The sequence below is a fragment of the Seriola lalandi genome, unplaced genomic scaffold (genome assembly GCF_002814215.2).
Source record: "Seriola lalandi dorsalis isolate HSWRI2012SDOR001 ecotype SW California unplaced genomic scaffold, Sedor1 jcf7180002054688, whole genome shotgun sequence".
In the NCBI taxonomy this organism is placed as follows: domain Eukaryota; kingdom Metazoa; phylum Chordata; class Actinopteri; order Carangiformes; family Carangidae; genus Seriola; species Seriola lalandi.
In genome coordinates this window covers 1083360-1106129 of record NW_019525241.1, presented here as the reverse complement: position 1 = coordinate 1106129, position 22770 = coordinate 1083360, and the positions used below count along the sequence as shown (strand labels likewise).

The window sequence follows — 22770 nt, the reverse complement described above, 5'->3', positions numbered from 1 at the left end:
AGGGGATCTGTTCACAGTAAAACCTGAGCTGAATAGAACCAAAGATGATCAGACCCTATATAAGGTCACCGACACTGTGCCATCAATTAACAAGCAGCGTCGCTCATAGAACTAATATTTTTTTTTACAGCTTATACCCTTAAAAGACTCATTTATAGACATAACTGAAAGTCCTGTTTTCACCTCTGTACCAACAAGAAACTATTCTGTAGTCAACTAGACAATAGACAGAGGGGAATCATTTTCTAAGCAATTCAGTCTGCTTCAGCTTCCAAACCATGGTTGCAAATACAGGGGCGAATTTGTTTTCTGCTCCATTGCTGAGATTGGCGCTAATTCTGGGGTTAACCCCCGTCACTTTCCTCAGAAGTTGGCAAACAAAATATGGGAACTCGGCTTGAGTCTTGAGGAGCTATAGCATTTATTTCCCGACTATGAACTGTAGCTCAAACTGTACATTCACTCCTTCAGTCACAGTTTTTTAGCTGACATTATTCTGCTTTGATCCGTATCTGTCTGATCCGGGTGCAGCACTCGACAGCACACACACACACACACACACACACACACACACACAACGCTACACGCTGAGCTCTTCCTAAAGGAGCTACTCTACTTTTACACCACATGTGATACGGAGAACACTCTGACCCATTCACATCAACTCTTTTATTAGACACAGTGACACACAGACCCAAGACCAGTGGCACAAAACGAAACTGTAATTGGAGTGTAATTGGGACCGGGTCTGACTCAGATCCTTGGTCAGGTCTCATTTCCTCAGAAGTGAATGGGCCTGTGAAGACCTCTAAAGCTGAAGCATGCTGAAAAATCCAGACTAGATCTCCTTATACACCTCCATACTTTCTCTTTAGCATCTAAATCCACCTCTGCTATGATTTCTATTGAAACATTTCGGTGAACTGTATGCAGCCTCAAATGCAGCCCTTTGTGCCCAAAAGGTGAAAGAACCGTGCAGCAGCTGCACAGTGTGTATTTGTCTCTAAATGTTAGGTGCACATGTACTTGTGTGTGTGTCCGTGTGCCCCCCGGTGCATCAACAGGCTTTCATTTCAAGCTGCGACATGCTAACCTTATTTTCCAGGCTTTTCTGTAAGGTTTTGAAAGCGTCAGAGACTGCTGGTCAGCTCTTGCCGGCTGGTTGTTTTTATTTCAGTCGATAGAGAGGCCTGTTGTGGCACATTTTACCAAAAAAAAAAAAAAAAAAACTGGGCTGTTTGTTGAACTGAGCTGTTTTGGGTTGTTCGCTGCTTCACTGGACCTCATGAACCGGCCGCACAGGAAAAAACCAACAATAATGGATCTTTATGAGTCAGCCAGCGCAGAGAGAGAGAGAGAGAGAAGGGGGGAGGGGGGAAGAGAAAGGGGGAAGGAAAAGGCAGAAGGGGGAAGAGAAGGAGAGGAGAGTGAAGGAGAGAGAGAGCAGTGTCTTCACAGACCCCATTAGCAGAGTGCCACAGTGGTGCGGCATCCAAACCAACCCGGAGCATTATCTGCCCTACGTTTAAATGAAACGCACTAACAAAAGGCCCCAGCGCCTGTAGACACAGCACACACACACACACACACACACACACACACACACACACACACACACACACACAAAAACCCAGGCCAAGCAAGAAGAGAAAGGAAGAAAGAAAAGACAGTAAAGGAAGAAAAGGGAAGCTGAGAAAAGATGAAGAGAGGCAAAGGGAAATGGAGGGGTGGGGGGGGTACAAGGGGCGGTATTGAGCGCGAGATAGAAATCCCTTTTCTGTGCCCGGCTAGCTATTGTTTGGCTGTGTGGCTCAGAAAGGCCATTAGCAGCAAACAGCAGGTTGGGATGAAAATTTAATGAAGGCTTTAATCATTATGAAAGGCCTGGAATATTACTGCTCCCTCTCTCCCTCTCTCTCTCTTTTTCTCTCTCTCTCTCTCTCTCTTACACACACGCTTGCACACTGCTTCCAGCTGGATCAATGACACACACACACACACACACACATACACACACACATGCGTTCATACACGCACATATATTTAGAGTGTCGGAACATTAACACCAGGAGGGATGTGAGCAAGAGGCCAAAGACACAAAATGGGTCAGAAAACGATAAACATCTCAAGACAAAAAGAGAAGCTTGACTTATCGAAGGCTGCCCCTGAGCCAGACATCTTCATACACACACACACACACACACACACACACATCGACACACATCAACAGTCTCACACACACACACAAGTGTGGCTGAAGTTTGAAAGATATAGTTTTGTGGCTGTGGATAGTGTTGCTCTACTTAGGCTAGATGAATGGAGAGTGGTCGATACTAGGTCAGAGTGTGTGTGAGTGTGTGTGTGTGCATGCATGCGTGTGTGTGTGCTGTATAAGCCTTTGGGATCATATATACTTGTGTATGTGTATTTGCATATGTATTTGTGACAGAAGGTGTGTAAATGTGTGTGTGTGTTTGTGTTAAGGGAAGCATTGAATTTGACTGCATGCGTGCAAGGTGTGTGTGTGTGTATATGTGTGTTGGCCTCTAATAAATGACTAGCCATGTTGTCCCCCATGGCCTGGCCCAACCATGCTCCGCCGCTCTCCTGCTCTCTCCATTCATCTCCTGTCTTACTCCACTGGCCACCTGCTACCCTGGAGATACACACTCACTCTCACACACACCAGTGCATGTATGTGCAGATGCACACACACGGCCAAACACTGCTAGCCGCCGCCTTTAATAAATTCTTCGGGAGCGACAAGGAGGAACAGCAAAGATAAGAATGTAGTGACATTGCCTTGTGTGTATCTATGTGTGTTTATGTGTGTGTCCTTGTATTTATCTGGACTTGAGGCAAGAGGCTGCTTGGCGAAACAGCTCGTGCTGGAGTGTGTGTGCATGTCATTATGTGGAATAAATGAGAGCAGAGTGCATAGCAGTGCGGGAGGCGCAGGGTCGAGAGGAGAGTTGTTGCTCAAACCCAAGAGAGATGGCTGCACATTCAGGATGAACACAAGCACACACACACACACACACACACACACACACTCACACACATACCTGGCTTGGACAGTTCCCTTGGACTTGTCATTTAACCCCCTGTGACCCCTGTGCCCAAGAGCAAGGCCGAGTGATAATCTGTTAGCCCAGCTGTGGGAAAAAACACGTGCACCTGAGAAGCAGAAAGGTAAATAGAGAGACAGACTGAGTTTATAAACTCTTAAACCAAAGAGAAGAAAAACAAGGGAAATTAAAAGGAGGAGAAACATCACTAAATGGGGCACAGATGTTCCTCTCGGCCCCTGGAGTGGTGCCTCCGCTGCCCTGGACTTTCACCAGACACTCAGCCTCATTCCTCCTCTCCTCTCCTCTCCTCTCCTCTCCTCTCCTCCTCCTCCTCCTCTCCATGGCAGCTTTGACTGTAAGTGGCTCCCATAAAGTGCCAGCTGAGCTCCATCTCTGGACCCGTCTGTTGACCCTCTGCTACCCAGCTACAGCTACCCGTCACTGGGGCTCTGTGGCCTCTGGGACTTTTTATGTTTTCTCCTTTTTAGTATAAGCTCAACTATAAACCGAAATATACAAAGGTCCTCAACTAGAAATGTGTTTCTTCTGATCACATTTAGTCTATTGAAGTGGCCTTAGTATACACGTATACACATATATGCCTTATTTGCATGAACACGTTGAGTGTGTGGTTCTTTTCTGATAAAATTAATATCGATACCCAGTCCCACTCATTACTCAGATTTGTGGACCTCCAGCATTTAACATTCTGAAGAAAAGCCTGTGATACAGCTTCAGTTTAAGATTTATTAGTCACTAATCCACTTCTGTGATGCCAAAATACATTTGGTTAAAAAATTATGAATGATAACTTTGCATAGAAAATCTGATTCTGCACTGAGCTCTGGTTGGTCATTTTCCTCTACGGGCGGTCGCGTTGCTGGGGTCAACAAATGGCAACATTCTTGTTTTACTGAGCCACGGTGCAGCTCAGGGGTCAGACCTTTGCCTTTATATTTTATGGCCTTGATCTGGACACGCGTGCAGGGAAACAAGACACACACTCATGCACATTCAGCCCCACACACACACACACACACACACACACACACACACACACACACACACACACACACACACACACACATACTGAGGACAGTGTGCAGGTTTACAGCTGTGTCGGCAACCTCGAGGTCAACCAGAATGGCGTTTTTATGGCTGAGCGTACTCGCTGCTCCAAGGCACTGGTTTCCATACTGAAAATGCCAACTCAATGACTGATGCCACACAACACACACTCACATACACATGCTCACGCAGCACTTCATCTATTTTCAAGGCAGGGAGGGAACCCGGGACTTGCTTTTAGAGAGCACTGAGGCATTTTATAGGACAGCACTTAGGCAAGGCCATTGTGCCACACAAGCACACAGTGACCGGAGCTCCCTCACGCCTCCATACACTCCAATGGGTGACAATGGGAAGGGCGGATACATTCTGCCAAGAAGAAGGAGAGAGTGAAAGAAAGGGATAAAAAAAAAAAAAAAAAGAGCCGGAGAAGTGGAGGGATCGAGGCAGTCTCGTTCATCCGTCCATCAGTCCAGCCCCCCGCCCCCCTCCCCTTCACTTTGCCTAATCCTTCTACTGCTCTGCTATCTGGGGGGTTATGTCAAGCACACACACACGCACACATGCACACATGCACACACACTATAAACATCAACAATGGCATATACAACCCTTGCAAGTCATCACATGGACCTGCGACTTTTAAGCACACATCCCTAAGGGGAATTTGTGGACTGAAACACACACACACACACACACACATACACCCATACATATACAGCAGCAGGTTCACAGCCCTAGCGTGGGAGCGGGCAAACGTCTTTATGTGATTTCCACCCTTTGTCGGTAATTAGTTAGTTGTATAAATTAACATGAAGTGCAGCAGGACTCTCACAGCCATTGTTTGTCGCGATCATTCTTCTCGCGCTGGGAAAAAGGAAGGCAAGTGAAATGAAACGGAGGGGGAGGTTGAAAGAAAGAATTGTTTTGTTTTTTCTTCTTCTTCTTTTAATTCACTACAAGCGGGAAAGAAAGTTAAGACGAGCAAGAAAAAGCAAGATTTTGTCCTCCTGTTTACCAATTAAAGGGCTTTAAACACACGGTCAGCATTCGCTAAAGAGAAGTTGACATCACGCTTATGAGTCCATCTCTGCCTTGAACCCCTCGCTAGGGAGATTTGAACTCCGTGTGTTGTGTTTTTTATGCTTAACATTCAGTAGTAAAATTCAAACATTCTCTGCTCAGAATGGTCATAATGTTGAAAAAGAAATGGCATCTTTTGCACAAATAAAACTCACTTTGCAGCTGAGAAAGAGCTCCTGCTTCACGCTGCGTATCTAAGGACACCAGTGCCTTTTTATTTATCATTCTTTATAGTCATCCGAGCATCACTGTGCCAGTTAACTTCACAGCATTTGTAGTAGAGGGGGAAAAAATCATCCTGGACATGGCACTCACAATTCAAATCGAGTCAATTCTTTTTCTTTTTTCTTCTTTTTTTTTTTTTTTTTTTTTTCTTTCTTCATCTTTTGTAGCATGAGAAACAGGCAACGTCATGGGGCGAACCTGAGGCCTATTGTGGGGCCGACCATTGTTGGCTCGATGAAAGGCGCATTCAAGTCACTTTTCTTATTGAATTGTTTTGCGTCTGCTTTTCAACGTGGCATTCTCTCTCCAGCCTTGCGCGAGACAATCGTTGGGGATGAAACTCCTTTCGACCATTCTCCCCAGTCCAGATGAGCGATATTAAGGAGATGAATAGTGTGCATGTGTGTGTGTGTCTGTGTGTGTGTGTGTGTGTGTGTGTGTGTGTGTGTGTGTGTGTGTGCGTGCGTTTGGGAGAGAAGCAGTGCCCCAGCTTTTGTCCGATACATGAGCATAAAGGGGCTTAGAGAGAAGAGAGAGGGTCCCGTGGTTTTCCTGATGGTGTGTGTGTGTCTGTGTGTGTTATTGGCCTCCCGGCGTGGCATTAAGTTAAGGACAAAGGCTGAGGTTCATGAATCAGACAGGGCTTCCATAGCTTAGCTATTGTGGCCTACTCACTATTTGACTGGCCTACAGTACAGTGTGTGTATGTATGTGTGTATTTCTGAGTGTGTGTTGATACCTAGTGCTGAAGCAGGTAGAGGGGATGTGTATGTGTGTACTTCCTCACACTGGGAATGTATTAGTGCATTTGTTGTGTGTCTCACACGACATATGAACATGTTTTGCTCTCTGTTTATGGAAGTGTAAGTCAGAGTGTCCCACATAAAGGCCTCCTGTCACCGACTCCCAAATATTAGACAGGCCCCAGCCTTTTGGCATCCGCACATTCACTTCCATTCAACACCATGTCCCATGACCAAATCAGTGGAATCCATGATTTATCTATTCAGCCTTCTCATAAACTCTCTTCATTTGCACGCCCTGTTGTTTTTCTTCCTTTTCTGTTATTTCCCTTTCTTGGTCTTTTCTCCCATTCCCATGGAGAGACAGAGGAATGTTTTTATGCTGCAAAATGGCTGCGAGATTAATGAGTTTTGCGTAAAAGTGCGGCGACTTTCATTTGTCCCTCAATTACTTTATCAAAAGGATATGAAATGCAGCAGAAAAATCTTCAAACTTTTCACTGGGGCACTTAAGCAACAAAAACACTGAGAAACACTTTGAATTGATGCTTGAAGTTCAACTAGTTTTCAGACATTTTTACTTTTATAAGAGGAATCATCAAGTTAGCCGATAACTTCAATCCCTTCCATTAAGTAGTTTACTGACATACCAGCAGTTAGTTTGTGAGTAGGTGGATGTCGCGTTTTGGAATGAAATCCTTGATTTTTCGTCCTGACATTGTGCCATAGTAAAAAATGAAAGTGTATCAAGCTTGGCTGCAAGCTTTCCAGACATTTCTATGAACGTGCGCGTTACAGTGTGTGTGCGTGGAAGCACTTTCTAGGTCAACTTTAATGGATGAAAGAGGTGGAAGAAACTCATAAGTTAGCAACTCATGTTTTTTATGTCTTTTTTTCATATTTTTGTGTGGAAAGGTCACAATTAGGGAACAGCTCATCACGCTTTATTTTACAGGTCTAGATAACGAAGATTCTTAGAAAGAACTATGAAATTTGGTTTTTATTATACGGAAAAGGGAAATGAGGGTCTGAGTTACTTGGAATTTATTTAGCTGTATGCAGTTGTTGATTTCCATTTAAACTCAACCAAATCTTTGTTTGCCTGTGTTTTGCTTGTGCAGCTGACCTCATGTGCATCGACTCAAAGACTCTCTATGTTAGTAATTCATTGGAACGAACTACCTGGAAGGGCTGCCATTGAACAATATTTCTATTTTACCTACAATTTAATCACTACTAATAAGTATTAATATTATTAAATTACATGGTTCTTTCCTGGAAAATATTCGGAAGTTGTTCAAATAAAGCATTCCTGAACAGCCTGTTATACATTCATGAATCAGTACACACAGAGGAACCAGAAACCAACACAGGACATTCAGTGTGTGTAGTATACAGTATATTGTGTTTACACTATATGAATAGACAAGTATGTGTGTGTGTGTGTATAGTATATATATGTATATGTGACAGAGACTTCACCCCCGTTTCCACTTCTTAATCCATGTAGCCTCATGTACAAAGTAGCACAATCTGTTTAGTGCAATTTTACATCTCAGCTCCAACACACATGTGAAAGCATCAGAGCTGTAGTCTCCCATCACCCATGTCAGCCGCATCCAGCACAGGATTTAAGGCCTGACATGGATGTAAAGGGGCTTTAACAGCCTGAGTTGAGGCGTGGGATTGGTGTGTATCATTGCACGGGCTCTGCACACACTGCAATAAAAATACACGTATACATTGTGTCGTCCCACGCTTGATGACAAACACACAAGCCTGTGTGACCTGACCGAGGAGCCACAGCAACCCATGAGTCATCAGGGATAGCGAATGGCCAGCAATCCACGTAATCCGCTTCCTCTTATATGAAGAGATATGCAGGTGGTGTGTATACTGTTGTGCATTAGCACTTCAGTCATTCACAGAGCAACAAGTCAAGCAGCTAGTGACTCAGTCAGTCTTTCAATATGTCAACCAGTCAACTATAAAGAAGCCAATGCTTCAGAGCATGTGGATACTCAGCCCTCCATTCAGTCAGCCAGAGAGCCAGTCACTCAGCTGGTCCGTCAACCAGTCAGTGTGTCAGTCTTTGAAGCCACAGGGTCTATATTAATTAACCCCTGGCTGGCTGGTCAGAGGGCGGGTCCTGCAGATGAAGTGGTGGTGTCTGTGTTGTCAGCCCCAGGGGTCGCGACCCTGAGCCCTCAGCGCGGCCCAGCCTTATTTGAGCCAGATGTTGGGAGACAAGCATCTCCAGCGCCCCTCTCCACTCCCACCCCCCTGCGCCTGCCACATTCTTTCCCTTCACTGCTGCTTGGCAAACAGAGCAGCCATCGCCAGCCACTCACGTCGGAGCTCTGATGCTCCTCTGGATCGCTGTACTTCTCTGTCTGCCTGCCTGCCACCCCCCCACCCCCCAATCTCTCCTCTCTCCAGCCGTCTCTCCCTCCCTGTGGGATCCCTCCATCCGTCCACTCACCTCTCTCCTCCCATCCCTCTATTTTCACCCCTCCCTCCTCGTTTGGCCCACTGCCCCTTTCCGCCTCACTCAGGGGAAAGAGTGCTGTGTGTGTGTGTTGCCTGGCAGCCTTCCCGCTCTCATCGCCCCCCCCCTCTTTTTTCTCCTACCTCATCCTTCCCTCTTCTCTCTCTTTCCTCCCTATCATCCCTTGCTTTCCATCCTTGCCCCATCCTCACTTCTATCTCTCTTCTCTGCCACCTTCACTCCATTCTTCTCCTCCTACCTCCCTTTGTCCATGTCACTCTCTCCACCTGCTTCTAATCACTCCCCCTCCATCTCTTTCACTCCCTGCCTCCATTCATACTTCGCTCTCCTTCCTCCCTCCTCCCTCCCTCCCTCCCTCGTCTCTTCCTCGCCTGGGCTCAGGAGCAGTGAACAGGTGTTGTCTCCTTTTGATTTGGGTGCGTTCGGATTAATGCTGTCAGCTCAGCTGTTAAAACAACTGCCACCGCCAGATGCCAGTCAGTTTGGGGCTGGGGCTGTCACCTACACACACACACACACACACGCATGCACGCATGCACACATATTCAAACATCCAAACACACGCACACTCAGATGCAGGCGTGCACACACAGGATAAAATGCACACATACACACAAGCACAAAGCCTCTTGGCTCATTGTGATACCGACAAAGCAAATCAGCTGCTGTGCGCCAGTCTTGTCTGTAACCCAGGTGTGTGTTTCTGTAGCCTTTCCAAAACATCACAGTCAGTGGGTATAAAAGCGACATTATGACATGATACTACAGTGATCATTAATACACAGTCAGGAGTTGTTATAGACTCACACAGACAACTAGAGTCCATGATTTACAAAGAAGGGGCGTTATTGTAGGAATCCTTACAAAGAGTTGTGGTGAAATAGTTTAAACAGGCTGGAAAGGTTTCATGAAATATGCTATTGAGATGCAACATGGGAATGTGGGTTTTTTTGGATCTCCTACACATGGAACTGAATGTCTTGGAATCTCTGTTTCTTCAGCTTCGACTTTGACTCTTTTTTTAATGACTCTTGTGGGTCTCTAACTTAATAGAAGCTCCATATTAAATAGCTTGAGCACCGCTTTAATCTTATGGCTGAGATTTTTCCAGTTAGAGACGTTTGCAGCACTTGAAGTGGACAGAATCCACTCAGCCATTTTCCCATGATTCAGTCAAACGGTTTTGTCTGTCACTCAGGGTTAGGTATTATAACTCCGCTGCTTGTGAGAACAGATTCATTTACCAAATGCATTTTTCAAAATGAGCTATTTGCAAAACATTGTGGGAATCACTACTCGTGGATCCTGAACCGAAGCACAGAATCTTTGACGCCTGATGAATACATCGACTTTGACATGTTTTAAAACTTGTTGCAAATCAAATATTCAGTATATTTGCTATGGTGTGATCTCAATTCTAACTGTGAAATATGAACTTTTTCCCTCCGCGAGGAACACTGCGAACACTTTAACACTGAACATGTGTGCTGTAGGTCAAAAGGAATACTGAGCTTCTTCATTTACAGCCTTATTTGCCAAAAATCCTTTATTCATACAATAATCAGCTACTTCTGTCATTGAAGTAAAGACCTGAAATACAAAATTCAAACACAAAAGAAATATTACCTGTCATCACCTTGGTTTTTGTTCATAAAATCTTATCAGAGCAGAAAGTAAGACATTTACTTCTGTACTCAGTGAATAAACCCTCAGTCAGGCTTGTTTATATTAGCCTGGCCTATAACTGTGTTTACTGTTAGAGAAACTCTCCATTCCTGAGGCAACACATGATTTCTACCTCTCCACCTTCACCCTCCCTCCCTCCTTCCGTACCCTGCTCACTCTCACTTGTTCCTTTCTTTTCTCCAAAACGTCCATCCTGCCCTGTCTTGTAGTGAGCACACAAACGCATGTACGTTCACACCTGTCAGGAGTTTCTTAGAATGGTGCAACTGTTACCATTAAACTTTCACCTCAAACGTCTATGATCTTAGTGTGTGTGAGTGTGTGTGTGTCTGTATGCGTCACCATTTTTTTTGGCACGGGCTCCCTTCCTACACTCACAGCCGTTTCCCGCCTGACGGTCGCTTAATTTTAGAACGTGGATCCTTGTTGTTGCAGTTTGTGAGTAAAAAGGATGATTAACTATGAATATCAATGATCGGCAGTGTGTGTAAGCGGTGTGTAACGGTGCTATTTAAGGCTCCTTTAGATGTGGGTGGAGCTCGCAAGCTTCCTGACTGCGTGTGTGTCAGATGGTGGGTAGTGGGCTTCAGTGGTGATGCTGGTATCTTGTTCTGTTCTATACGCGTTCGCAAACACCAAGACGGAGGGGGACCCTTCCACTTTCCATTTTTCCTTCTGGCAGATTTTTGATCTATCTTTATCGCTCTCCCTCTTGGTTTCTGTCTCCCTCTCTCTCGTTCTCTCTCTCTCTCTCTCTCTCTCTCTTTCTCAAATTGAACTCATGTACTCATGTTTGTTTTCCAAGCTTCACACTAGACAGTCTTGTGATGCTGGTTCAAGGAGCCGTCCACACTAAGACACTGGACACTTGTTTGTTAGGTCATGTCGGTTTGTCTGACACACTCTTACACCCAAAAGCAAACACACCCAACACACTCTCCAACATTGAGCCCTCTGTCTGGGTCTCCCTGCCCCCCTGCCCATATCAGTTAACTATGTGAAAACACAGGCCAACGCAGGATCCCCTTGCCCCTTGCTAGCCCACTAACCGAACTGTGTTTTGCCCCAGTTTACTGTAGATCACGCCCTCCTCGTCCATTTTGTTGGTTTGTTTCATTACGCTAACAAGGTTACAGCCAAGGTTATCATCCCCCACTGAAGTCTCCGGTCTCTGCTGAGCCAAACGTTGTTAAGACAATTAGCCCACTCAAAGAGTCATGGGTGTCTTGTCGGGGGAATGGTAAAGGGGGGTGGGGTTCAAAGACTGAAAGGAATGTTCAGGAAGAAAAGAAGTACTGATGCAAGGAACTGTGTCTGGGGGGGTTGAAATAAAAAGATGATATGATGTTCATGAGTAAAGTTGACACAGTTAACTTATTTGGATCAAGATATGAATGATCAGATTAACAAAGGAGTGATTTAATAATAAAAAAAAAAGATAACCAGGATATGTAATAGAAAAGCCAAACCTGATTTGATAAACAACCTTATCATTCATTAGATACTGTATATTATTAAATATTTCCATTGGCATGAGTATTTATCATTTAATCAGTGTTTTGGTAGATATGCCAATCAAATTTAGAGCAGAATTTGAGTGTGCTGACTGCACTTTTTGGGCTGGTTCAAGTACAAGTGGGCACTTTTCCAGTGAGTTAAAGCCTATTGATCTTGAATCTGTATAACTAACCAATAACTGGGCATGCTATCAACATTTTTGAAAGGGATTACTTACTGTAAAAAAAAAAAAAAAAAAAGAAAAAGTAATGGACAGAGTAATGGACATTAGAAAACTCAGAGGAGTTTCTCCAAAGGCTTGGACATAAGCCGCTGCACATATTAAAAGTCAAATGGTCACACAGGTGCCATAAATGAATAAGAAATATGTTCATTAAAGAGATAGTAAATCACATGAAGTTGAGGTACTCACAAAAGACAGATTTAAAAAAGGAATGGCCAAGATATCCTGACTTCCGTAGTACCATAAGACTACATTTCCCATAATGCAAATCAACAGTATATTTAATAACGCTGGCTTTCAGTTAAAAGAAAATTCATTTTTAAGCTCAACTCCGCAAAGCTCCTCCAGAGCACAGAAGACAATATAACACTATGTTCACCAGTGGTGTAGTTCCCGTTGTAAGTAACCTGAGCCCGATGTAAAATAGGTGGAGTGCCTGTTTTTATAAAACAGTGTTTCTGCTTTTATCCAATCAAGTGCACTTTCATTCATGTGCATTGTACAAAAAGGTAAATGTGAGAATAACATTTTTATTTCGCTCTCACTGCAGAAGGTTCTTTCACCAACTCTTATTGTCATTTAATTTGTGTAAGTTCCTGCCCTTGTATTTGTTGGCCACAGATGGCAGAGTGATCTAAATGTGACCTAAACCAGCAGCATCAGCCGTTATTGACGAGGCAAATCTCATCAACCAATCAATTTAGTTTTTTCTACGCCTCAAAGAAAGGATGTGATCTTTCCAGGAAAACGGGAGTATGAAAAGATTTACAGAGAGAGACGTCAACATGAGCGAATAATTGGAGCACAGTGGCTCTTTAGGCTCCAACAGGTCAGACACACACTCTCACACACACTCTCACACACACTCTCACACACACTCTCACACACACACACACATGCTAGTCAGCAGAGCACTCCAGTGCTGTTTGGACTGTTGTTGCCATTGGTCTAATGGTTCTCACATGTCTGTCGCCCTATCTTTGAGCAGCACACAGGACAATGTGGGCTATTCTTAAGACCTTACAATGCGCTCTGTCTCAAGCCGATCGACGCACAGATGGAACAAACATTCACACATAGATAAGAAAGACAAAAAAGAGACAGAGACGGATCTCAAGATTCAAACAGACACATAAACAGAGGGAGAAGTGTGCGCGCGTGCGTGTGTGCGCGTCTGTTTGCGCTTGTCAGCAGCGTCCGCGTTAACTGCAATAGGCGGGTCCCGCCTCCGCCGTCCGGCAGAGCAGAGCCACTCTAAAGCCAAGCCAACTGTCAATCAAACAGCCAACACAGGGCCAAAACTATGATAGCATCAGAAATAACAGTCTTTACCCATCAGTGTCACATGCACAAAACACACACGCACGCACAAACACACAAGCGCAGGGGAGGTTAAAGTCACAGCTCAGCCCTGTTTGAAAAGGCTTCCAACATGCAAAGCAGCATTAGTGTGGCAGGAGTGTCTTGCTGTTCTGTCTGTCTCTCTGTCATTGCTTTGACAGGCAGACCAAAAATGTCACGACTCACAAGAGAAAACGCAGCACTGTGTGTGTGTGTGTGTGTGTGTGTGTGTGTGTGTGTGTGTGTGTGTGTGTGTGTGTGTGTGTGTGTGCTCTCCGTCTGTCTCTCGCGTAGTTAATGCGTGGGTCCGTTCTCCTCCTCATACACGGCAGGCCCGATACACAATGTCTTCTTTTGTTGTCACGTTAAAGTGATGCAATAAAGCTGCGCAGTGACAAGGACGGCCCGGGGGCTGATGCAGTGACAGAGACATTGAGTGCGTGCGTGTGCACGTGTGTGTGCGTGCGTGTGTGTGGAGTGGAGACAAGAGCACTGAAGAGGGGTTATTGCCACGAGACAGATTGCAAGTGTCATTTTCCATTACAGCAGCGTGAGCCACTGTGTACGACGCACGCACACACACACACACACACACACGCACACACACACACAAACACAGATACACACTGATACACATGCCTTGGCCTACTTTAACAGGATGCTTTTGACAGGGAGAGATGTGCGTGCATTAAGAGAGTGCCGGCCTTGACTATTTAACCCTCTCCTCACCCTGACACCAGGTTGAGAAAGCAGGATTTGCAAACACACACCTTTTCTTTTTTTGTGATATTTTTTTTGGCTTCTCTGATTGGTTGATTCACCGGCCATTGATATAAATCAGATTTTTCCATGAAACTAAGGATTCCAAAAAACTGTAAATTGCATTTCGACCAGCAAGTAATTGTCGCTGAAACCTAATTTTCGTGATTTTCATGGTTAAGTTGAAAGATTACACTATGGTCGTCCATTGGCTGAGGAAACTGTGTGACCTCTTGAGCTTATGAAACAGCCTCAAAACATATTCGCTCATTTCAAAAATGGACTCAGCGAAAAAAGTTTAAAGTAAAAAGGTCACCTGACGGCAGCGCCAGGATACAATAAGCTTGTCAGAGCAGCTTTTCAAAGGCTCCTCAGTGAATACATTGAGTTTTAAATACAGCATGAGCCATTGTTGAATGTGAACCTCTATTATCTATTCAAAAGTCTCTCATGAGGCTCTGTTTGTTAACCAGGCAATTAGCGCGCAGTATTTGGTGGTTATCAGCACCACAGTTGACACTTGGTCTCTTCAGCTTGTAAAGTATGAGGCAGTAAAATGAAAATGGGATCTGTGTTCGGTCCCATAGCTTGTCCCTAATAAGGTGCAGTGGCAGCGGCTATCAGGGGCCGAGCTGAATTAGTCCACAGCGGATTCAAATGTCTAGATGCTATCAAACACCATTTAATGATAATGGAGGTCACAGAGGCAATTGGGAAAATGGTGTGTGTGTGTATGTGTGTGTGTTTGTGTGTGTGTGTGTGAAAGGAACGTTTTTCTGTGTCCCGCAAAAACACAGCATTAAGATAGCATCGCTAATTTCTTCAGCTCGGCACAAAAACAACATGCAGAGGAGGGGAGAGAGGGAAAAAAAAAAAAACACAAAAAAACAACACACGAGCGAAATGAAACAACAAGGAAAGTTTTTCTGCGACTTTCTCGAATGTCGCTCCAGATTTTGCCCTTCATCGTTCTTTCACAATGTCGCGCCCTCTCCGCTGCTATTTCTGACTGCCAGTGTGTGGATCTGGCTCGCTGAGATTTCATGCCAGTGTAAAAATTGGCTGAGGGTTTGGTTCAAATCAAATTGGACATAAGCACCCACAACACCATCTGTTAGGGAAAGGCAGTGGAGTGAAGGGCAGAACTCTGTATTCAGATAAATGGATTTTCAATTTATTAAATTGTTGACTGACACCCTTGTAAATTTTCGCTTTATGTGCCGTGGCCTATTCTTAGAACGTCACATTTAATGGAAACATGCTGCTATACATCCATACAATCCCTAATACTAGAATGAAAAAAAAGATCCCACTACATCTGTTGTTTTGTGAGTCAAATTCTTTCTTTTCATAATTTTGCAGCACAGTTGCCGCACATTTATATGAGAAGAAAAAAAAAACCCTCATTTGTCCTTTTTTCAAGCTTTTTTCTAAAACTATCTGGCTTTAAATAGACAAAAATAAAGCCCTCTCCCTGGTTAGTCTTTAGGTGTTTTGGCAAGAGATATTGTGTGTGTGTGCGTTTGCAGTTTTCTGTTAACAGCTGTGTCGCCCTGAAATGTGTTTAGAGACACGTCTGTGATTGTCACAGTACTTTAGGGGAGGACCATATGTCCCTTGTCGCTTCACCCAAAAACTTAACTTACTTTGCAAGGTGAATAAAAGTCCAATAACTCTCAGAAGTTGATGTCATGTCGCTCAGTGAGTGAGTGTGTGCCAAATACTTTCAGCCTGTGTGCGTATATGAGTTAGTGTGTGTGTGTGTGTGTGTTTGTGTGTGTGTGTGTGTGTGTGTGTGTGTGTGTGTGTGTGTGTGTGCTGGTGTCCCCCTAGCCTGCCTAGTGGTCTGGGTGTTTATTAATAACTAAACTTGGAGCAGCTTCTGAATGACAAGTCACTGTGGACGATGAGACCGACCAGGGACCGACTCTGTTTCTTTCTGTCTCTTTCTTGCTGCGATCCTCTGCTTCGGCGGGAGACAGGGAGCACTGGGAGGGGGCTAGAAAGTAAGGAGGAGCAGTGTTTACACAGAGGCCCAGCCACCGCGGCAACTGTTGCCAAGCGCTGTTCTCCCCAACAACAAGCCAGTAATTGGTACTGTTAGCGGCTAACCTTGCGGAGGTGGTGGTGCGAGGTGGGCTTGGACAAAAAGCTTTTTGATACATCTCCCTCTTTATCTCTATCTCCTCTCTCAAGCCGCCGTATAGTGCCCCAGTGTTGTTTTTTTTTTTTTTTTTTTCCTTTTTGACAAGAGACTGCCCGTAATCTTGGCACGGCCCTGCCTCGCTTTGGAACGATTGGACCGTCTTTAGAAGGAATCGATGAAAATGTGTCCAGACACATGGCCCAGCTCAACCAGACATGAATTGATCATCAAAATATCAACATCATCATTTCGTAATGGAGTATGTTGGCTCCGTCAGTGTGGAGGGAATAGCCAGACTGAAAAGCGAAAGCTGCAGTATCAAGAGGGTGTAAATAAGTGAGGAGTTGTATTCCAAATTCTGCTTTTATGAAGTTTCTTTGAACATCTCCATAATGTAGAAGATCCAGTCTGTTGAAGTTGTAACATTTTACCACTGAAAGACTTCAGTTACCTCATATTATTTAAACAGTAATGCTACTTTTTTCTAAATGAAACCACTTATTAGTTTCAAACTACACTAGTATTCTTCAGAACGGTGACTGTTGCTGAGTTAGGTTTTAAGACAGGGATTTTGTGCAGCATAGTTTAGTGCAGCTTGGGGCTATCTTGATCAAACCATTTCTCTCTATGTGCTGGTGTGTTTGCCTCCCGCAGCTTTGTTCCCAGCATCACACTGGCACCAGTTTTTCTTTTTCTTGCAGTGTATAACCCAGAGTAAGAGGTAAAGGTCGGGTTAGGGCACTTATGAGATCCAGAATAACAAGATTTTATTTGATTTGTTTGATCAAGATATTCATTTATTAATTTTACTATGAAACGATTGTGATTAAGGCTGTAAATCAGAAGAACAATGAGTGAGAAGTTGTGCTTGTCTGATTTTTGCTTTAATTAACTTAAGATAACCTGGTTAAGGTGTCTACATGACAGTTGCTGTGATTTATCTTAATCTTGTTATAAGCTAATCTTTAGGTCACATGTAAACATACTCTTTCTGTCTCTGTCATGGCCGCCAGCTAAAGTCACCGCACATCTCTGCTCCTCGCTCTCTCTGTTACTCCTTCCCTCCATCTCAATACTTCAGTGTTCAGGGTGGCAGTCTTAGACAAACTCCACCAGTGCTTGTATAATTGCTTATTCAATGCTGACCCCTGCTCAGTTTGGGGGGTGGGGTGGAGGAGGAGAAAGGAGAAGGAAGGGGGGAGTAGCTGGAGCCTCCCCATGACTGCCAAGGCCCAAGTCAATGTGGAGTCTGTTTTTCGGGATATAAGGGCCGGCCACGGGTCCCAAGCCAGGGCCCTTTCCTGTGGGCCCACCTCCTCCTCCTCCTCCTCATCCTCATCTTCACTCTCCTCCTTCATCCTCCACCCTCCTCTGAGCCCGGCTGGGCCTGGCGCTGGCACAGAGGCCCCTTTGTTGTGTACCCGAGAGCCCGGGCTCTCTCTCTCTCTCTCACTCCCTCTCTCTCTCTTTTCCTCTGCTCTCTTTCTTTCTCTCTCTCTCTCTTTCCACACGCCCCCCCCACCTCCCTCTCCTTCTCCTCGCCATCCCTCCCTCCCTTTTCCTCTAAAGGTCTACAGGCTTCACAAATATGAGATAATAGGAAAAATAGAGCTGGCTGCTTGTGGTGACTCAGGGCAAAACGTCTGAGTGAAAAATAGAAAGTGAGTGAGAGAGAGGGAGAGAGAGAGGGAGAGAGAGAGAGATGGTATTGTTTGTGAGGTTGGTCGGAGCGAGCTGAACTGAGGTTGAGTCTCCTCCCATCTCTCTTTCTTTCTCTCTTTCCTTCTCTCTCCAGCAGCTTCTGAACCAAAAGCTCACTGTGGATCCAAAAGCCGGATGGGGGCTCGCTCTAACACACATACACACACATGCACACACACACACACACACACACACACACACACACACACACACACACACTGCTTCACTCTCTGTCTCTCTCCCTCTCTCCGCAGGTGGACGGGGTTGTTTTGGCTCGGCTGCAGGGCAGCAGCTTGACTCCGTTTGAGCCAATGAGCCAAAATAATAGCCGACAATTCCAGAGTTATTGTCAGCGTTTTCCCCCCTCTGCTTTTCCCAGAATCCCTCTCAGCCGTGCACGATCGGAATCGGAACATCACCCTTAGACGAATTAATGTGCTTTCGCATGAATGTGCGACAGCGGGATTCACAGTCATATGTACGGCACTGTCAAAACAAGAAAGGATGGTTTTTAAAACATCTTAAACCTCTCTGACCTGTCCAGGACCAAAGTTCCCAAAGATGCCAGATGCATAAAAAATGACGCATGAGACATTTCGAGCGCTGGGTTTTGATATTTTACTGTAAACATTATATAGCTTTAATATGGATCTAGAACAAGCTGATATAGCATATGTGATGTGTACAGACAGTATGAAATGATTCTAACCATAAAGCAACTGAAGGGGAAAAGAAAAGAAAGGATGAAAATGTATTTCAAAGGGGTTAACATGAGAAAACACATATTTTCCCACCTTCAGCGCCCTGTGCAGCTCAACACTGACACTTCCTTTCTCTCCCTCTTCTATTAATTTCCCTCACCCCTTCATTCTTGTCAAGGGGGAGGCCAGTATCCTCCCTCGCTCTTGGCTCCCAACACCCCACCCTGCAAAAATGCGGCCCACACCCCTGCGTGGGCACCAAACTCCACCCGCTTACCTCACAGAACTCTAACAAACACACACGGAGACACACACACACAAACACTCAGCATCCCATACGTCACAAGAACAGGGAGTAGCTTCTCTGATTCTCATGGAAAGTGTTGTGCTGTCCTCCTTTATTACATGATTTTTGGCCTTAATTAGCAGTAATAGATGCTTGCTATGTTTCCATCCAGCTGTCAAGTGAATTTTATGAAACCTCTTGAAATATTACAGAACATGAAATGTGAATCCGGTGCTGAGGTGAAGCAAATAAATCCTTGAATGTGAGAGAAGTGGAAAGCGAATTGTTTTGCAGCAGACATTGTTATTGTTGTGCAGTGTCAGGTAATGGCAGCCGTATTTCATATTCTTATAGAAAGATGAAAACAGGGAAATGCACTTGGAAGTCGGGTATATTCTAATGCACCAAACTAATGCCCAAACAACCATGATGAGAAGCTAATGCATGGGAGAGACTTTTGGTTTTTTTTTCTGTCTCAGGATGTCCAACACACACCTTTTAACTGATTCACAAGTTTGTGAGTGTGTATGCATGTGTTGATGTGTGTTTGTAGTTTGTCACAGGTGACAGTGGGGGTTCATTTCTCATAGTGTTCACCCCATCAATCAACATCTCTACAGCTACAGCTTCTCTTCTCTTCTCTTCTCCTTCTTCTTCTCCTTCTCCTTTTCCCTCTCCCTCTCCCTCTCCACCCCTCCTCCCCATTTCCTCCCATTTTGCCATCCGCCGCACAATGAAAGAGCCTCTTGGCTTTTATTAATAGTTAAAGTGGCCCCGGCCTGTCACTGGGGACAATGGCTGCAGCCCTGTTAATAAATAAAAATAATAACTAGGAGATGGAGACAGAGAGGGAGTGCAATGGAAAGAGAACAGGCGACACTGCCATTTGTTGTTCCCTCTCACTTGTCAAAGCTCTTTGGCTTAAAAGCCTCTGTCATTGTTGAGGGAGAGGGGGCTGGAGGGAAAGATGAGAGTGAGAGACAGAGAGAAAGAGGGGGAGAGAAGGAGTGCCAGGGGCTAATAGCACCTGTTGGGGTGATGGTGAGACAGCTGTCATGGTGGGGGAAAAAAACACAGGCACACACTCTTCTTCTACTCTTTCTACGTGTGTCTTTCCCTCCTCCCTGTTTTTGCAACAGATTCTCCGTCTGTCTGAGCTCTGCTCCTCCTCCTCCTACCTTCATCCCACCGCTAACCTATTCCCTGAAGGCTAGAAAGCACTAGGGCACGTCACGGAACGCGGCGCTGAAACTCGGTTGCTGACTAACTGGGTGAGTGGCAGCGTCGAAAACGCAAGGACAGACCAGTCAAGAGTCCAAGGACGGTGGGAAGAGAAATAGAAGAAGTGAGAGATGGACTGGCTGGAAGTTCAGTATTGATCTTTGTCTTTGTGTGTTTGCGAATGTGTGCGCGTTGTAATCAGCGGAGCGTGAATGCTCCAGTCTTAAAGCCAGAGGAAAAGGACCTGATTCAGGCCTCTGGGGAGGCTGTAGGCACATACGCAAACACACATACAAACTGAGGAACAGTATGTAGGACATGCTGCAGCGCTTTGTGTGTGTGTGTCTGAGCAATGCTTGTGCGGCTCGACTCTCTCGCATGCCTCCTTGTTTGTGCGTGATCATGTGTCGTTTTAAATCCTGAAAAATCTCCAGGTACTTTCTCCTCCTCGTCTCTCCACATTCACTCCATCACAGACGGGGGGAGAAAAATAGAGAGATGAGGAGAAAAGAAAGAAGTTGTGGTTTTTGTGTGTGGATGATGGGTAAAAGTACTTTAATTTGTTGTTGAGTGTGTCTCACTTAGTGCAGAAAAAGCACTAAGCTGTTCAACACACCGGACATCTCTCTCTCTGTGGAGAGCATTAGTGTTTGTGTCACAGCGTGTGTGTGTGTGTGTGTGTGTGTGTGTGTGTTTGTGCAAGCAAGATGTCTCATACCAGTGAGATTAAGACTTTTAAAAAAAAAAAATCAGTCATGTCATTATAGAAAAAAAATAATCCAGGGACAAACAAACTTCTCGTCTGCCATCAGCATTTGCCACTGTGTACATAGTATGGCTGTGTATGCAGCTACATATATGAGTGCATTCAACTGTGTGTGTTGTGCATGCATCTGTGTGTTTTGTGGGTGTTTGTGCATTCATGTGTGTGTGTGTTTGCGTTGGCTGATAGGGTTAATCACCCCACTCCAAGTGTAAAACCTCTTTCCTTAGCAAGGCCTCACATCCCAAGTGCAGATGGCTCCCAGTAAATAGAATACTCTCTCTCTCCCCCTCTTTCTCTCTCTCTCTCTCTCTTTCTCACCCTCTTGCCTCACACTTTCAGTCGTCTTTTTTCTCATCATTTCTCCTGTTTCCCTTTGTTCATGTCAATAACAGTCAACAGGGTAACCGGGTTGATGGCGGCATTTATGTGAACGTGTGTGTGTGTGTGTTTGCGATTAGTGCATATATGTGCTCTCGTCTCCATGTGTGTGCTCTCTTGTGTTGCATTTCCATTTCCCACATTGTGTGTGTGTGTGTGTGTGTGTGTTTGTGTGTGCACAAACATCCATGTGCGAGTGTGACCATAGTTAGGATTGTAATTAGTGATTCTGCGGGTTTGTGTGCACATGTGTGTGTTTGTGCAGGGGTTTGTGTGTACAAGTGTCTGTGGAGTGTGTGTTGAAAACAAAGCGCTAGCTGATAATGTGTCCATTGTGGCGGGTGCATTAAGGCCCTCTTTGTCTCAGGGCCCACAGGGCTAATGATTCTCTAGCAGCAGGTGAGAGGGAAAAAGCCTCTCTCTCTTTTTCTCTTTTCCTCTTTTCCTCTCTCCTCCACTTGTCTCTCTCTTTATCTTGCGTTGCCTCTCTCGCTCGTTCCCTTTTGCTCACTTGTTTTTGTTCTTCAGATTTCCTCTCTTTCGATTATCAGCTTCTCTCTTTCCACCTTTCTCTCCCTCTCTCTCCCTCTCTCTCCTGCTGATGCGGCCATTAGGCTGAGCTGCCGCTGCCTTTATTACAGCAAATGGACTTTAAATGAGCTTTATTGTCATGTTGGCCAGCCAACTGAATCCCTCTCTCTCTCTCCTCTGCCCCCCCCAACCCCTCCTCCCCTAAACAGAGGCCCCCAGCATTGAGAGGCTGTTGTCGAAGGACTGGAAGGATAAACTTTTGGCCATGGGCTCAGGGCACATTGGAGAAATTAAAGGTACAGTACAACTAAATAGCAACAAAACTAAATTTAATTGAGTTCTTAAATTAACTTTTTGAACTTGATCGATAAAAATAAATCAAAAATGTCCACAAATCTATTTGGAAATCTCATTTGAACTCCGCAATATTTTAAAATTAAGATTTTTTCTTCAGTATCAAAAGTAATTCAGATGGTTGTTGTCTGTATCCATGGTTACAGTCCAAACAAACTGCAAGTAGCTGATTTAGCATGACTTTTTGTTTGTGGTGCCAGAATGTTAAAAAATAAGTTGGGAAAAAAACATGGTTCGAGCAAAGCCCATCGCTAATTTACTGATTCCACGGCAACATTATACTTCCTGTTTACATCAGAAACCCTGTTGGAACCAATAGGTGTGGCAAAAATCCATGAACATTTGCTTTTTAAACACTTTATTGTAAGTATGTTTTTTAATATTATTAAGTCTCAGAGTGGGTGATAATATTTCTACAGCATTGAAACTCTCTTTGTTTCATGTATATACACATATTAGC

General features: G+C 44.7%; 1 protein-coding gene across 6 annotated transcripts in view; it reads left to right on the top strand.

The window, feature by feature from the left end:
• The window catches only part of sox5 (SRY-box transcription factor 5), a 91790-nt gene that overhangs the window by 22023 nt on the left and 46997 nt on the right, over window positions 1-22770 (top strand). For 5 of the 6 annotated variants that reach the window (XM_087178412.1, XM_023423000.2, XM_087178413.1 and 2 more), the window contains exon 4: window positions 22166-22252. The exons of the other annotated variant lie outside the window; for it this stretch is intronic. In XM_087178412.1, the coding sequence (XP_087034538.1) occupies window positions 22166-22252 (87 nt within the window). The remainder of the gene's footprint in view (window positions 1-22165; window positions 22253-22770) is intronic. 6 annotated transcript variants of the gene reach the window in all.